Here is an 18514-nt window from a genome sequence, read left to right as displayed (position 1 = left end):
TTCAATCAATTTACAACAAGCTTTACAACAGGCACAACTGTATCAATTGGTAATTTTTGTCCAACAGTTGGGGAAAAAAAAAGATGGACACACTTTTCTATTGGGAATCTGACCAAATATCTGCTATAAAATGGCCAAAAATCAGCCCTGAATGAAGTATGAATATGAAAATAAAAGAGCAAGTATAAGAACTAACTTTTTCTCGTCACCGCCTGACTTCAGCCCTCTAATCCTTTCACGAGCTTCTTCATTCAGTCTCGTGGCCAGTTCCTTCTGGTGTTTTAATCTTTTCTCTTCAGTTGTAGCATCCGGCTGTAATAAAATCAAAAGAACAGTTTTTCCTGAAATGTTGACACTTATCTCCAAATTTACATATAAAATAACAACAGAAATCATGTACAAGGGATGGTCCAAAAATAAAAGGACTGGCCATAGTAATTTTACTTTGTACCAAAGTTCCGTTGCATTCAAGCTGCAGGCATTTCTTTCCACAGGAAAGGGCCTTCACCTTGCACTTTTTTTGCACAATTTTACACAATACCAATTAATTCCCTCAAATAACGTACCCTGGTTCGGTTCTCGAGGACGGCATTCCTCCTGCCTCGGCCGAGTATTTCTGGTTGTTGACTTTTTTCTTCCTCCTCCGACTCATTGTCTTCCTCGTCCTCATCTTTCAGGAATATACCCATGTACTTCATACGTTTCTTAGCCGTTGTCATCACTGATGCAGGAGATCCCTGTAAAATATAACAAATCAGGGCATTACAAATTATTTCTGGGAGGTATACATCCAGTAGTTCAACTATTACAAAATTATACATTTTCAGCTATGATACTGAAATGCATTTAATTTAAAATGGACAGTTCAAAAATCAAAGTAGGGCAAATCTATTTAATACCAATATTCTTTTTTTGTTCACATCATAATAAATGTAGGCTACTTTACTTACATAAACACTTTCAAGATCTTTATGAAAATTTTAATGAATCTGGAGGCATGCTGCTTTAAAAAAAAAAGTCTACAATACTGAAGGTTAAACAAATTTGTCTTCCAGGAATGGAATACCATCACTTGCAGATAAAAATTAACGAGTACAAGACAATTTATGGAAACATGGAGCAATTACTAGCAGACCTACCTCGTTTACAAGCGCTGTATCCCCTATAAACAAGGCATATTTTTTCCCTGCAGAATCTTTACTCTCCTTATTCTCCAGGTCAGAGAACCCCACATTGATGTTAAATACCATATCTATAAAATAATTGATATAAATATAGCATTTTACATCGGAATGGTAAAATTAAGTGACAGCATGGACAGATATCTTCTGTTAAAATACTTCTTTTTTTTTTTTTGGCTTTCAAGTTTTTGCTGATAGATATACTCGAGAAATCGGACAAATGTGGGTTTCTTCAATCAAAACCTGGAGTACAAACAAACTTACACAGTAACAACTTGGTAAATATAACAATATGACAATAAGCTTTACTGATGATCAGGGTTTTCATTTTTATTGGTGGCAACAGATGGGCCAATGACACCAACCGATTTGGTCAAGGGGGATATTTAAATACACAGGCTGAAAATACAACCCATTTTAATAGCATTTTCACCGATGATATGGATTGCCAATCTGTTAATGAAAACACAGGATGATCTATCTATTGTGAATGGTGGCGCACCGCAAAGCTAAATCTGTAAAAGTTTGTCTGTATCAAACGATTAGAAAGGAAAAACCCACAATTGCCATGTACTTGATAACATCTATACAGAAAGACCGCAAGCATTCACTTATTTTAATATTGGTTTCAACGAAATGTAAACAAAGTAGTATTATGACTTCCATACAAAATAGTAATTCCCTAATTGCTAAAAGGTAACGGATGCAAAAGATGGCCCAGCTAATGTGCCAATGAGTAACATTTTGGAAACTAGAACAGAACACTGAAAATAATTAACCTTTAAGAATAAAATCATGATTTAAGAGCATTAATTTTAAGATGACAAATAATTGCACATTGAAAGCTAATTATTCAGGATAAGCATCTTGCATGCTCTTTAATCATTATTTTAACGTTATAAAACTCATGTTTTCTATTTATAAATAATGAAATATTTATACATTTCTGAAGCATAATGTGCCTTTAATATGAATACTCACTCTTTTTCACAGGAATATTTGATTTCCCTGTAATCAGCATAGAGCCTTCTCTGAACTCTATCCCCATCGCAAAGCCGACATTTTTGGTCATTTTATCGAGTAATTCTGGACGTTTCGATTTCACAAAGTTGGCTGCAGCATCATACACAGCATTCAATTTTGTTCCTGTAAATCATTTTTGTATATTCATTTTTTTTGCGCAAACCACTACCATAGTAACATATTTTACTGCTTACATACATTTAATAACAGCAGGCCTAAGCTTTTATTATTTGTTGGAAAACAATTCTGTGTTGTTTCAAAATAAGTATTTCAGTAAGTTTATCTTCTAAAAGTGCATCAAAACAGTGTCCTGAAAGCCTTAATTCCACCTTAATTCTTGTGATTTGAGAATTATATGAAACGTTTTATCTAAAAATAACATATTAAACCTTTAGAAAAGCTGAACACCATTCTAACCTTGTTGAATGGTTTGTTTAATAATGTCTGTTTGTGCTCATTAACAAAACATACAACTTCAATATTTGAAATAAGCTCAATTTCTAGCATACCAGGTTGTAATTTCTTCAAGATTTCATCCTCCACTTCAAGCAGGAACTCGTAATCTTTCTGGATCTTGTCTGTAGGGTCTACCATCAATGTTCGTACAATATTTGAGCAGTATGATTTGTACCTCAACCCCATACAGCAGATTATAGTCCCAAAATGAAGACTCTCATCCGAACTGTAAATGAGACGTCAAAATGTTTCAAATTAATTTAACCCTTAGCCTGCTGAATTTCTTAAATGGACTTTTCCAATGTTCATTTGGAACAGTCCATTATCAATTTTAGGTATATCAAGGTGAGAATTTGAAGTTGGCCAGCCAACAGTATAGAGCCTGGTCAGACTGCACGGATGTGCAGGCTGGCCTGGCTCTATAATGGTGGCAAAGACTAATCACTTTCACCTTTAGGGTAAAGGTTAAATACAATTCATCTCCAAATGCACAATTCACTTGGTTTGGCAATTCATCATTTTTTCCTGTTTGGTTGTATCACAATGTAAATACATGGAAATTCTCCAGTATTTACTCAATGCAATAATACAGGCTTAAAAGCTATATCAAGTGAAATTTATAAACCGTAAAAATCTATTGTCAAGTATAGTAACGTAAATGCTGTTTCTATCACTGAACACAAACAGATATTGTATGATAACAGAATAATATGTTTCAGAACAAAATATTATACTGCTATATTTAGAAGTGTTTTCACCACAAAGCTAATGCATTTGTATATGGCAATACGATGTTCTCTCTCATAGAATCTAAACTAATTTAGGCAAAATCAGAGATTTTAGCGTAACCAATGACGATCAAACACCAGCTACAACTTTCTCAACCACAGAATTTAATATAACTTACTAGATTTATCACTTCAGTATAAAGGAACCATTGGGATTCTTGACCACTGGCCCATCTATTTGATTCCCCATTTTCTCCCTTATGAAATTCAGAATTCTGCATAGCAATCAATTTAAATCAAATATTGAAATAACCCTTAATCAAACAGATTAAATGTTTTTTTTCCTGGCTCACCTGACAGTTGAGAATTTTAGACTATATTTTCCACCACTCTGTATAATGGCAGGGTAGCACATATCTAGTTGTGAGGCATCAATGCCTGCAGGTAAATATTTCTTGTTCTTTAACGCCTGCTCAACCCCATCGGCAAGTTTAGAATGCTTTACTTTCTGTTTCAATAGAAATCATTATTACACAAATTTACTCGTTTGTATAATTTTTACACCAATTTAAACAAAATTTTGGTCAATTAGGCCGGCCCATCTAACTGACTTTCCTGGATAACTAACCAGTGAATGACAATTTGTCCACAAGGGAACCACTACAAATTAATAGTATTGCAACAATTAACTTAAACAGCATACTTGTTCAAATCAGGGACATATAGCCACGATTTGGATTAAAGATTGGAATATTATTACCTAACTCATAAATATTCAGCATAATAAAAATCATAAATATTCATTATCGTAAATAGAATTAATAAATATACATTTACATAAACAAATATCATATATATTCATTAACACATATATAAATAATAAACATTCATTAACATAAATAATATAATATTAATAAATATGCATTAACAGTACCTTATCTGGCGTCAATCACTTCCATTATCTGCTCTTTCAGATACTTTGAGAAAACGTCACAAGTGGCCACACAAGCTTTTTGTATCGTCTTCAATTCAGAATCCTCCTTTGGTGACATTGTCAACGCCATATTTCCACTGACATCAATCTGTTATATTGTGTGATGAAATAATCATATATTGCGCACTGTTTAATAATATTTCATATGTGAATGTAACAGTAATATAACATTTCAATCTTCACTGAGGAGAGCATCCCCAATTTAAATACACTTTCATTTTCATGGATGACACCTCTCAATTTCGATCCTTTACATTCTTTACTAGTCCATTATAAGACATTATCTTGGAAGTATACAGTGTAGCATAGGCACCTAATATTTGAATAACCTTAGTTTAACCACATATGTAAGTGGCAGCATAGCCGAGTAGTTGACATGTCCAACTAGCAATCTAACGATCTCTAACGGGGCCCAAACCCTAACAGGGGCAATATGATGTTTCCTTGAGCAAGAAACTTTACATTCATTGCTCAGTACTGGTCGGTTCCAGAAACAAATTTTAGTGTGTCTACAAGCTATATGCTTCCTACATAATTGAACTAAAATAAATTTTGTATAAATCAACCTTATGTAGAAAGGCAAAAATTTCAAAAGGCCAATTTCTTTAATACCACCATGTTCTTCCATTTGAAATTTTCAAAATGCATATTTCTTTATTCTATTCACCTTTCAAAACTATTTTTTATATACCTTTACCTTTAAAATCCTAAAGTGTTTAGCATTTGCCAACAGTAAGTAGCGCAACTTATGTATTTTTATATTGAAAAACCTAAAACTTTGTATGAACAAATCCAAAACACGAATCCTGCAGATTAAAGATTCAAATATATATTTGATATAATTTCTTCTGTCACATACCTTTTCAAAGTTGGCTCCTTTCAAGGCAGATCTCCAAGCTTCCATAAAATCTCCTGGAAATTTATCCTTTGAAAATTCGCCAATAGTCTTACCCTGAAATGAACACGTATATATTTAACTTGTGTCTAATACTTGGAGATCATGCATCCAAAATTATTAACACATTGATAACATTAATACATTCAACTCCAGGGCTGTCATTAAGATTTTCTGAAGAAGACATGTTTTGAATTTCAGGCAGCCATTTTTTGTTTTCATCACATATAACAAAGAGTGTTTTCTTCAACTTTTGAGGCGGCCCAAAATGTATCTGAGACAGCCTTCTTGGCCTCCTACTGCCTCCTAATAACAATCTGTAACTCAAGGATCCTCTCAGTCATATTTCCACTATGATAATAGCATAAAACAAGGCAAACCTGAACATCAATACAAAGAGTAGAGAAGTAAAGCAAACTAACAGTGAACTTTAGTCCAAAGCCTTATCTATAAGACCTCATCTGAAAGTTTTTTAGTTTGATTGGGTTTTACGTCACACAGATACAGAACAGATCATATGGCAAGGTTACAAAGGAAGACCTTAGCTGCCCTTTTGTGCATCATTTCAATCACGAACGAGCACCCAAGTAGAACCACCAAATATTCATAAGCTAGCTGGATAGCTTTGTCACATGAAATAATCCAAAGTCCCTGTAGGAATACAAACCAACAGGGATGAGGGGCAAATGGTTTAAAGTCAATAAGCTTAACCACTCACCCATGGACACCCCTCATCTGTAAGACTATTATTAATATCAGTTGGAGTAGTGAGTGATCATATTTGCAACCACAGATCCGTAAAAGATGTCACAGTGCTTTAATTTGCATGGCAGAATGTAATCAGCCAATCAAATACCAGGAAAATTACTCCTACCTTTTTACTCTTCTTGATACCTTCAATCAGCTTATTAAAATTTGCCTTATCTTTGTCAGCCTGTAATGTACATGTAATAAAACTTATATTCATACCCTGTTCATATTCAAATATTTGATAAATTTGTCGACAATCATCCATTTACTTTCAATTCAATTCAGTTTGGTTTAATTATCAATGAAATCTTACAACCTTGTGTGTTTCTGAAAGAACATGTTTAAGCAAAGAGCTTAATAATTTTTTTTAAGTATGCAATTTCCACTGATGATCAGAAAGTATTTAAATTATTTCACAAAAGGTATGTAATCTTCAAAGTCCAATTACAGTTAACATTTTATTCGAGAGTATTCCATAGCTTGAAAATTACAGTTTAACAATAAATTTGATTTTCCAGACATACCGGTAAATAAAAATCAATAGCATATCAATTGAAATCCTAAACCTATTTTTATAAATTGAAATCCCATAACTAATCAATCAAGATCCTTAATATGATCCATAAATTGAGATCCCTAGCTTATTGAATGAATTTGAGATCCTCTGCATTTCATATACATCCTTAGTCTATGGTACAAATTGATGTAATTGATTTACAGATGATGTTCGCCAATTGCTAAAGAATGATATTATATTCCGATCTATACATTTGAGCCGTGTCATGACAAAATCAACACAATGCATTTGTGACCAGCATGGATCCAGACCAGCCTGTGCATCCGCGCAGTCTGATCAGGATCCATGCTGTTCACTATCAGTTTCTCTACTTGTAATAGGGTTGGTAAGCGAACAGCATGGATCCTGATCAGACTGCGCGGATGCGCATGCTGGTCTTGATCCATGCTGGTCGCAAACCCATTATGTTGGTTTTGTTGTGACACGGCTCATTTAGAGTCTCTGCCCATTTAGCTGTCAGCAGTGACCAGAGTAATCTTACCTTATCTCTAACCAGCAGTTTAACAGATGGTAAACCATTCTCATTTTCTTTGCCGGCCTCTATCTGTTTCAAGAACTCGATCTTTTTCTTACTTGCAAGAATGTATATGTACTTCTCACACATTACCATCACTGTATCAGCCAACTCGTAACCAAACAACCATGTCTGAAAAAATCACAAAACCTTTTTTTTTTCAATTTTAAAATGTGAATACTTTAGGAAATCAGACTATCGGGGAAACAGATATTTACTGCTGAGAAAATGTTGTCCACAATAAATTTTTACCTTAGTGCAATAACTGGTTAATTAACGCCTATTAAAATTGAGAAGGACTTAACCTGTTACTGCACTAAGGGTACACAAAGTGTAAACATGCTTATTAGTGAAGTAAGCTATTTGAACCACTAAGTCAGCCACTTACTGAAACAGTACTGATGGCATATGAAGAAACAATGATTGTGACCCGAGTAGGAATCAAACTTATCATCCCTGGGTACAGTAAACACCTTAACTTCTTAACATTATTATGAATTGAGAATGAAATGTTAGCTGTTCAAAGTGATTGCAAACTGGGGCTTAAAAATTCCTGTATATACTTAAAGTTCCAAAAAATTAATGCTACAAAAAATTAATGCTAGTTAAAAAAAAATACAGATGCACACAATCTTCAGCATGAAAGCATTAAGTGTGTTATAGAGGACACTGGTTTGTTTTGAGTGGATATGGAATATATCTCACTAAGAAGTGAGAACTTTTTAATATTTTTAAGAACAGGTGGCCAGGTGCAGACTCAAAATCAACAAAATACCCTGCTAATATAAATATAGCCATACCTGAATTGAGGTAGTTTTTGAATACACAACTTCTTCATCCTGGCCCATGGCAACAACAAGGGCATCCATCTTACCATAGCCATCACTTTCATTTGCTTTCTGTAAATAAAAGACCACTATAAATTATAGACCAATTTTATAACTCTAAAATGTAAAGATTCTCATACATTATTTATAGATTGCTTTCCCAAATTAACATACTTAAACAACTGACAACCTTTTCGAAAACCTAGCTAAACACCGTTTTCCGGTATGTTACGGATTTAGCTCTGGGGAATTACACCAAATGAAGTACATAACACAGTTACATGATATTTCTAATTTTCTATCATTATTTTACCATTTAAGGTGAAAAAAATGATGTATTTGAAAATGATCAATATTCCTTTAATATCTATTGCAAATTTTTCAAAAAATAAGTTGTTTATAATAAAAATCAATAAAATTAAAACAGACGTAGTGGAATCTTCCATATTAAATAAGGATTTTTTCTGTGTAAACTTGTGTAATTACTTTATTTTTTGTATGGAATTATTCATACAATGATATTTTATTATACTCTTATTAAGAAATAACTGGTTTATTTCAATTTAATTTAAAAAAAAGGCCGAAAACATCGAGTTCACTATTACTCTCCATTAGGTGAATTCTCCAGAGCTATGTACAGAAAGTACTGGAAAACGGCGTTTAGCTAGGTTTTCGAATTAATGTCTGTAAGTTTATAGCGAAAGAAAATCCCTAAAATTATGGATGGTTCATAAATTTACTGACTGTCCATAAATATAAAATCCTAGACCATAATCCTTGATGTGATGGGGGGGGGGGGCAATTTAGGACTAGAACTATAATGCCATTAACTTAAGCATCACCAATCGTGTAAATTTATGATAACTGAACTATTAAACATGAAAAATAACCATAAAACCATGATCTAAAAAAAGCTATTACGTCCTCGCATTGGGACTGAATGAAAAGAAGGCAAATGTTGAAATGAGCCGCTGGATTTTAAAAATAAATTTGAAATAAATGTCATTCGTATCAACATGTTATTAATGGAAAATTTTCTTACGCCCCAAGCTGAATAGAAAGCCTTGATTCTGCGCCAGTAAGCGTCTTTATCAACGTGAATATTCGACATTATCAGCAACTTTTCTTATTCCATGTCGCAATTGTTGTCAAAATGGCGCGAGCAATGTCTTGATCACGTGGTCTTTAAAATTACCCCGGCTCATTTCTGCGGATACACGACCGAGAACCATATAATGGGTTTTTCCACTAATCTTTCTCGTTTGATTGGTCAAACTCCGTGAATAATGTCCAAGATGGCGGTTTGTGTAGCTGTCATTGCTAAAGAGGTGTTTACTTTCAATATTCCGTCTTTTATAACAATTTCTGTTGACATTTTACTCTTTTGCTTTATTTCAATAGAAGAAATCTTTTCAAATATTCATAAGTACGTACAATTTATGAAGTGAATCCTTCCTGTTTATGGTTATTTTGTTTCCTAAAATAGTTTTAGGTACCAAGGTACTAAATTTGAAAAAGACTTGACACAGCTCAAGTAATAACTCAAATCTTTATGAAGTTACTTGCACAGTATACAACACCTTTAAGAATGGTGCTACAGATCCATACAATGAATGTAAACCCAGCATGGGTGTAAGCCATTTAACAAGCTGGTGATATTTTACTAATTTTCCAGAGGCAGAGGTCATGAGAAAATTTAGCTGATTTTCAAATTCTAGCATAATCAGAGATAGGGGGGGATTTAGGAAATTTTATTGCTCAATAAACTAAATCACTGCTTGGAGTTTGGATGCGAGGAATTATCACGATGGCGTACCACATCAGGACAACAAAAGTGATTTTATAAAGCGATAAAATCACCAAATTTGGATATATTATTTCAATTTCGATTCTAACACGACAACAACAGATAAATACTGCCGTACCTGATATTAAGCTAAATTGCACCAATTTGTTTCGTACTTCAGTCTTTTCAGCAAGTCACATTTTTAGTTGTTACGTCACATATCTAATGGTTAAGTCACATGTCTAAATATAGAACGTAAAGAGTGATTTTATTGCATATTAACACACACTTTCAGTCTTTCTATGTTCAATAGGGAAAAATGAGGGTCGTGTTAGAATATAGCATAAACCATCAATTTTTCAAATGTACATGGCAGACCTCTTGCAAATAAAATTCTATTTGAAAGACCCCGAATGTATCCAGCTAAATACATGTACCACAAATGGCATTCTGGTAAAGTTATATTAGTTTATGGCAGACTTCCCAGGCTTAATTATATACAATAGGCGACCAGGAAGTTTGTAGATTAAATATTTAACATTCTTTTTATTTGAATACTAAGAATGAAACTGGAAACATAGTTTTATAAACATTTTCTAATAAGCGTACTTGAAATACAAAACACAATCAATATGTTACTCACCAAATCTTTTCGGCGTAATTACATTCTATGTTTTATTTTTAGAATTACCCATTATATATCAAAGCATCATCTGCAGACAGTGAGCTGAAGTTTTACTATACTGTTCACACTTCTCTTGATGTTATTGAAGAGAAAGTATCATCATCAGGGAAAAATGCCAATGAGCTCAGAGAGTTGTATTTAGGTTTACTTTATCCAACAGAAGACTACAAAGTGTATCCTTTGAAAAGTTGAAATGCCATTTATTGTTATTGCCTTACAGTAAATACTTACATTATTTTCATGATTAAATTTGTCTTTGTACAATACATATTAGTGAAGATTACATTTGAGTCTTTTTATAACATTTTCTTCTTTGAAAAAATTCAAACAATAATTTTAAGTAAGCTATTATGGTTAATATGAAAAAGTTAGTAGTGTCAAATTCTAAAAACTTTCATAAGAATTAATTCAAGATAATACATGATTTAAACCTTAACATCAGTCAGATATGGATATGTTACAAATACAAAAATTAAATTTGTTATTGTTGTAGAATCATCCAACACAACTTTGCGGGACAATGAAATTAGAAGTGTAAGTGTTTATTTTCATCAGTAACAGCTTACTTAGTTGATTTTGTTTGTTCCTTTTATATGTGCATGTGAGAGATGTGAGTACTTCCCTATTTTTAGTACCAGAAAGTTTAGACACTTTTTGATGGAGCATAAATTACATAATGTGTACAGTTTCCGTTTTTCCTTCCATCTGTCCGTCCTTTAATCACATTTAATGGTTTCTTGTAGTACTTTCATTTTTTTGAGTTAGAAATTGGATGTGCTGTTATCTTCTATGGACCTCTCCCCTGGGATAAGTTTTAGCCGAAATGAATCAAAGTCAAGGTCACTTGGGCTAAAAATAGATTTTCCTATTTTACTCGGAGTAAATGAGTAAAATGACGAGCATCCATCTTTTTTACCAATATTGTATTTGATCCTGTTGATTTAGGATCATGGGTGATGACCAATGGTTTTAGAACTGTAGACAGCTTATGATAAACCTTCTTTTCTTTCTTTTTTTAAATCACAAGAAACTTGATGAAAGGAATACTCAGAATTATACAGCAATTAGTATAATGAAGAATAAGTTATAGTGAAATGTTATATATATTTGTAATTTTATTTTTTTAACATTTCAGATGTTCAGAAAGTTACACAATGCCTATGTTGACATGTTGTGTAATCCATTTTACATTCCTGGAGAGAATATCACTTCAAAGTAAGTAAAGTACATATTATAAATAACATAGTTCTATATTATATTCAGAGTCATATAACTCATTTTTTTACTAAAGGGATTTTAATCAAATTTTCACAGAACTATTGTCACCAAGTTTTGCACCATATCAAACATTCACTTACAGTATTCTTTTATTTTTGTTACTTTAGTATGTCTGTTGATCTATATTTACAAATAAGTTATATATCAATTACAAACTGTCCCAATATACAGTGCAAACTCTGCTTATGGACCCTTTGTAGAGCAATCACCTCTGTAGAGAAATAACCTCTGCAGAGAAATAACCTCTGTATAGCAATACCTTCTGTAGAGCAGTAACCTTTGTGAAGGAATTACCTCTTCACAACAACAGTATCAGTTCTTTCAAAAATGAGATTTCATAATAAAGTAGAGCTGTCATTGATTCAGTAAAATGCATATCAATGATATATCAATATGTATGTCAAATATCTGTGATACACTGATATATCGATTTTTACTCAGTCATCGAATTTAGCAAGGGCCCGGTGGCCCATGGCCAGTGAAAATTTGTTCGGCCTAGTGTAAATTTTAAGAAAAATTTAGTTGAATATATAGTAGAATAAATTCAAAACTGGAATTCGGGCCAGGAAATTCAAAATCTTAAATTCAATGACTGTTTACTTACATGTATCTATATTTCACCTTCTTACATATTTTTCATTAATTCAGTAAAATAAATGTTCTGTGCATAAAATTATGATGTTAATATTTTGTAAAATGCCCTCTGCATGTTTTTTTCTGACTATCCTATATGTCCACCCCTATGAAAATGAAAATTTTAAAAATTAGGTTTTAAACCCATCCCATTTTAACATGACCCAAAGTTTTTTTTTGTTTTGGTTTGTTTTTTTCCTTTTTTCCCTAGACTTTTTTAAATTTTTCCAAAAATTTTTTTTTTAAAATTTCTTTTTTCAAAAACCCAAAAAACAAAAAAAATATAAAACAATAAGGGGATATCCTTTCAAAAGGGTTGACAGTTTCTAAAAATAAATTTAAACCCTTCTGGGGGCAAAAAATTTCCCTTCGAAAAAATTTTTTTTTTTTTTGGGTTCTTAAAGGGTTTTCCCTATACACGGGTTTTGTACTGTACCTGAAATTTTTTTTTAAACAAAACTTTTTAAAAAGAAAACAAATGTAAAACATGTTTTGTATTAATTGAAATTTTCTTAAATAATAAATACATTTTTGATATTATTTTTTTAAAGGTCTTTAAATTAATACTGTGATACCCTTTGATGAAAAAAGATAAAAAATTGTGCAGTTTTAGTTTGCCCCCTCAAATTTTTTTCCCAAAACAAAAATTGTTGTTTGGGAAAAACAAAAAATTTTTAAAAAACAACATTGTGTTGAAATTTAGGAAAGTTAAAACAGTCGCTTAGTAAAATATAAACTTTTTCCCAATTAATTTTTCCCTATCATTATTTTAAATTTGGGGAATTGTTACTTTTCTATTTAAAGGGCCCCTGTTTAAAATTTAACCCCCATTTTTTTTTTTGGGTACAAAAATTTTGCTTTAGGGGGGACCATGATAGGGCTTTTTGATGTTAAATTTTTGTAATTATGAAAACTTAAATTTTGGAAAGGAATATGATGGTTTTCCCCTTAAACTTATAATAATAGGATTTTAAAAACCATATAAACCTTAGTGCAGAAACAAGTTAAACCCTTTTGGGAAATTTTAAAAGGGGGAAAGATAACTCATTCTGCACAAAAAGGGAAATGATAAATTATAAATTATTTCGACCAAGCTTGAAAATTTGCGGGTTTAAATAAAATTTAATAAAAATGTTTTGGGGGGTTGAGAGTTACCTAGTAGAAAAAAAATTTTTTTGGGAAAATTTTAATTTTTACCCAAGTGTCATTTAATCCTTTTAAATGAAAAATTTGTAAACTTTTTTTGCCCACTGAAAATGGGAATTTAAAATTTTTTATATGGGGAATTTCCCAATATGTCGGCATACGGGTATTGTTTACACAAATTATTGAGACCCTCCTGAAAAGTGAATATTTTTTGAAAAAAAATAATTTCTGTCCAAAATTGAAAAGTAAAAATTTTCTCCTTAAGTATCCCATAAAAACGGGTTTTAATTTTTTCACTTATTTTTTGTTAAAATACTCGAAATATATTTTTATAACTTAAAAAAAAATGTGCAAAAAAGAAGAAAAATTCTTGGGAAAAATTGGGTATTTTTTCCCAAAAATAGTTTTGTTTGGCCCCACTAATAAATATATAACTTTAGATATTTTTTTTTTCAGGAGTTTGTAGGGTAAAAAGGGTTTTAATGAAATTAGCTATTAAACCCCATTCTGTTTTATGATATAATATGTCCCCCTCTTTCAGGGCATTATAGATTTTAGGGCCCCCAAAAAGGTTTTTAATGCATATGTATTGATTGGCTGAGTGGTTTTTACTCTGGTTCGTCCCTGGGGAAACCCAATATTAAAGGATGTTTAAAGAGTACTTGATTCCCCCCAGAAAAAGACAAAAAAAGAGTATGATTACCAGGGTATCACTTTTTAAAAACAATAAACCGTTTTTTGTAGGCTAAACCTTTCCCCCACCCCAATGCCCAAAAAATAAAAAAATTTCATAAATTTTTTTTCCCAAATAAAGAAAAGACATTTTATTTGTTCTCGTATTTTTGATTACGTTTCTATATGAAGGGTTCAAAATATGGAAATTTTCTATTAAAGGGGGATTTCTATTTTAGTACTTTTTTCCTTTTTAAAATTGTTTCAAATTTTGGGATAAAAAAGGGAAATCGGGGACCGAGGGGGTTAAGGTCTTTTACTTAAACCCACTTCCCCCTCCCGCTGTGTGTTTTGGAATCCAAAAGGGATTTTGGGATTCTTTAATCTGGGGAAGCTATCGCAGCTACCCTTATTTTTGTTCGGGTTTAAGCTGCTACATGACTTAAAAAAGCGGGTTTTTAGATTTGGCCGTTGCGGGTTTACTCCCTACTTTTTTTTGCTTTCCGGGTTTTTCTTTGGGTTTGCTGGTTGCTCTTTTTTCTTTTGCTGCTGTTTTTAAAACCACTGCCTTCGCTGATACACTTCTATTCTGCTGGTTTTATTTTTTCCCAATTCTGGAAACTGCTACTTGTCCGTGCGGGTTTTTAAATTTTTCCCGATGCTGATATGCTACTTTTTTCTTTTGCTTGTTTTACTTTTTCCCGATGCTGGTACTTTTTTACTTTATGCTGCTAGTTTACTATTCCCGATGCGGGGAAAAGTATTTGCTACTTCTACCTGCGCGGGTTTTAAACTTTTTCCCGATGCTGGTACTGCTATTCTATTTGCTGGGGTTTTTATTTTCCCCGGATGCTGGAAATGCTTTTACTGCGGGCTGCTTTTACCACTGTGCTGCTATATACTGTTCCACCAACTACCATTTTTCTAATGTTTCCGCTAAACCCAGAAATTACTTTATTCCCAATTGTTACTACTTTGAAATGAAAATGTAAAAAAAGTTTTTTTTTTTTTTTCCCTTTTTTTGGGTTTTCACTTGTTCAAAAAAATTTTTTTGAAATGTTTATTATTTAATGTATTTTCTATCAAAGTGCATATTTTTCCCTGTAAAATATTAGAACAGAGAGAAAAAAATTTAAAAATTTATTTGGGACTTGTCCCTTTTCATAAAAAATGAAAAATACATTCTTTCAAAAATGGGAAAAGTATGTTGAACATATTAAACTGTAAAAATAAATTTTAATTTTTTTTCATACATATTTTTGTGATTTTTAAAAAACTTTTGTTTTTTAAAATTAGGGGAGTCACAAAAATGTGACTAAAATAAGATTTTTAAACCCGCAATAAACCCACCACTTTTTAAATTTAATTTTTTTTCCTAACTTAAATTTGAGATATTTTGCCCAGGAAATAGAAAATTTTTTTGGCTGAAAGGTTTTTTTTTAAGGGTTAATTTTAAAATCCCAAGGGGGGAAAAGTGGTGGGAAACCAAAAATTAGTTCTCCCTCCCCTCAAAACTTATGCAAAAGGGGATTCCCTTTTTCACTTGTTTTCTCTCAATAATTTTCCTTCCCTTCAATTTGAAGAATTCCTTTCCAATAAATAAAGGGAAATAAAACTTTCCGAATGTCAATGTCTGGATCCAAAGGTTTTTTTAAATCCTCACGTCAAAAACTAAAAAACAACCGTAATCTAATGCCCATAGACAAAAATTTTTTAAAAGCCCAATTACATGATAAAAAAGAGAAAAGTGTTGTCTGAAATAAAAAAAAATGGGAAATGCGAATTCTTTGCAGCTGTACTATTTTTTCGGTTGTTAGGGGAACCGAGCCTGAATTTGTACCATCCTAGAATTAAAATGTCAAAAAAACCCAGACCGGGAAAAAAGGGAAAAGGGAAAATTTTTAGTTTGTTTTTTTTGTGAAGGCCCACGTCCCAAGACATCTCTTTCAGTTTTCAAAGGGTTCTTTGATAAAACATTTTTTTTTTTTAAATTTTTCCAGGGAAAACCCAATAGAAATTAAATTGTTTTGGGTAAAAAAACCACAAAACTTTAAAAAAACCCCAATCGCCCTCTTTTTAACTGCCCAATGGTTGTGAAAAGGGAAAAAATCGAAGTTTTGAAAATTTGTTTTTCAAAAAATTTACTTTAAATCCCCACCAAAAGTTGTTTCATCCCCTTGCAGGGGGACAAATTAAAACTTTTAAATTCCCAATCCAAGCAAAATTTTTTCGGAAAAATCCCCAAATTTGAAAAATTTAAATTAAAACTTTTTTTTTTTTTTTTTTTTTTTTTTTTTTTTTTTTTCTCTTTTTCAATTAAAATCTTTCCCATTTAAAATTTTCCTTTGGGGAAATTCCATGTTTTTTGGGGGTTATATAAAAATTTCATTTTTCCCCTTTAACGATCGAATCAAGACTCGATTAAATTTGGGCCAAAATTTTTTTCTGAAATATAATTTCTAACCCCTAACTGTTCTTTCTGGCTCCCCCCTCAAAGATTTTTAAAAAACCATCTTCAATTTCTTTCATTTCCCTTTCTCAAAGGGTTTCTCCCCAACAAAACAAAATTTTAAAAAGTTTTTAAACCCGCATCTTTCAGAAAATTTTTTCTAGATACTGACTGGACTGGTTAAATAAAGATTCGCCCCAATTTTTTTGATCATCTCTGTCTGGGAAAATATTTTTCCTCTTTAATAATGCTAGAGTTTTCTCGTCAAAATTTTCCCAACTTTTCCCCTTTTTAAAAATTTTGGCCCAAAAGCTTTCTCTATTGCTTCTTAAAATCTTTTTAGTTTTTCCTTCCCAAAATTTCTTTTTTTGAAGCTCTTATAAACATTTTGGGGGGTTTTTTCATGTTCAGTTATTTTTTTCCAGAAAAGGCAAAATATTTTTAAAAACCTCGGGGCCCAAAATTCCTTATTTTGGATTTTTAAAGACTTGGGTTTTTCATCGGGGAAATGAAGAAGAATAAATATTATCAAACTTCCGGTGTCAAAACAATCGGGCTTTTCCAGGGCAGAAAACTTGTTCATGGTCCTTGCAGATGTTCGAACTTCTTCCGTCCTGTGCTCAGAGCACATGGTTAAGGTTTTTTAAGAAATTAAATTTTTAAAAAGATCCATTTCTTTGTTTATCAAAATTTAAAAAAATTTATGCCTAAAAGGGTTGTAACTTTCTTTGTGTATTTTTAAAAACAGCCTTTTGCATACTTTCTCGGAGCAGTCCCAACAGAAACTTACTGCAAAGGGGCATTTTTTTTCTTCTCGGAAAACATAGCTCACCCGGCAAAACCTTTAGCTGAAAAATTTTTTTTTTCAACACTTAAAACAAACCCCAAAGTAGAATTGAAAATTTGTGGGTTAATAAATTTTCCATCCTCCCATTTCACTACCCCACAAAAAAACAACTTTTTATTTTAAGTTTTTCTGTCAATGCAAAGTTAACGGATTTAAAAATTTTGGGTTTTGTGTAGGGGCCATTCCATATTAAATAAAAAAAATTGTAAAATAAAAAAGTTTTTAATTTTCGAAACGAATCTAAACTTGTTTTTAAAAAGATATTTTCCCACCATAACGACTATCTCTTTCATCCTTTGTCGACATAAGTTTTAAACTGTTTTTTTGCTTTTTGTAAGAATCGTGCCAAATGAACAAAAGGTTTTTTCGGGTATAAATTTATTCCCAAAACCGAAGAAAAATTGTTAAATTAAAACCAAGAAAGGGGGAAAAAATAAAGGAAAATCTTTTAAATTTTAAAAAAGATTTAAATTTATTCACGATCAAACAAAATTTGCTTCTTTTTTTTACACTAAATTTTTTTAAACTAAATTCTCGGGGGAAATTTCTTGCTAAAATTTAAAAGGGCCTTTTACTAAAACACGACGAAATGGGCAAATTTTTAAATTTCTCTGTTCAAACAGATAATGTGAAAAAAAGAATTTTTTCCGCCCCCTTTGGGTCATCCCTTTTAAACACTTTGTTCGGAAAATTTTTTTAAAGAAACTTAAAATTAGTTTTCTTTTTTTTACAACTCATTATAAACATGTAAATTCCAGATATATTTACTTATTTGATGCCCCTTGACTTTTTTTTAGCAACAAATTTTTGGCCCCTTTTTTACTATGGGGCCCAAAAAAAAAGGCAAACAATTCCCCAGCTGGTTTAAAGGGACGTACCCAAAAGATTTATCATAGTTAATTTTAAAATGGGCAGAAATTAAAATACAGAAAAAATGTTTTTTAAAATTTTAAAAAAAATGGGGAAAAATTTTTTAAATTTAAAGTTTTAAAATACAATTAAATGTGAACCCCCAGAAAGTTATAAACCCCTAATTAACTACAAAAAAACTGTTTTTTTAAAATTTTAAAACA

The 18514-nt window shown here is 31.7% G+C and overlaps 2 protein-coding genes across 2 annotated transcripts in view; one reads left to right on the top strand and one right to left on the bottom strand.

Moving 5' to 3' along the window:
* LOC132742801 (FACT complex subunit SPT16-like) overlaps window positions 1-9145 on the bottom strand; it is a 19051-nt gene extending 9906 nt beyond the window's left edge. The window contains 12 exon segments of the mRNA XM_060731281.1: window positions 197-312; window positions 567-737; window positions 1140-1252; window positions 2163-2327; window positions 2714-2886; window positions 3742-3896; window positions 4318-4470; window positions 5242-5334; window positions 6152-6211; window positions 7086-7250; window positions 7919-8017; window positions 8988-9145. Of these exon segments, the coding sequence (XP_060587264.1) occupies window positions 197-312; window positions 567-737; window positions 1140-1252; window positions 2163-2327; window positions 2714-2886; window positions 3742-3896; window positions 4318-4470; window positions 5242-5334; window positions 6152-6211; window positions 7086-7250; window positions 7919-8017; window positions 8988-9056 (1532 nt within the window). The 5' untranslated portion in view covers window positions 9057-9145.
* Window positions 9138-18514, top strand: part of LOC132742800 (trafficking protein particle complex subunit 2-like protein) — a 21454-nt gene continuing 12077 nt past the window's right edge. Inside the window, exons 1-4 of the mRNA XM_060731280.1 lie at window positions 9138-9273; window positions 10417-10589; window positions 10863-10950; window positions 11552-11631. Of these exons, the coding sequence (XP_060587263.1) occupies window positions 9232-9273; window positions 10417-10589; window positions 10863-10950; window positions 11552-11631 (383 nt within the window). The 5' untranslated portion in view covers window positions 9138-9231. The remainder of the gene's footprint in view (window positions 9274-10416; window positions 10590-10862; window positions 10951-11551; window positions 11632-18514) is intronic.

Source organism: Ruditapes philippinarum, unplaced genomic scaffold (genome assembly GCF_026571515.1).
Source record: "Ruditapes philippinarum isolate M1 unplaced genomic scaffold, ASM2657151v2 ctg57_1_1_1_1, whole genome shotgun sequence".
NCBI lineage: Eukaryota > Metazoa > Mollusca > Bivalvia > Venerida > Veneridae > Ruditapes > Ruditapes philippinarum.
The sequence above is the reverse complement of the archived record's forward strand: the minus strand, read 5'-3'. Positions and strand labels throughout refer to the sequence as shown.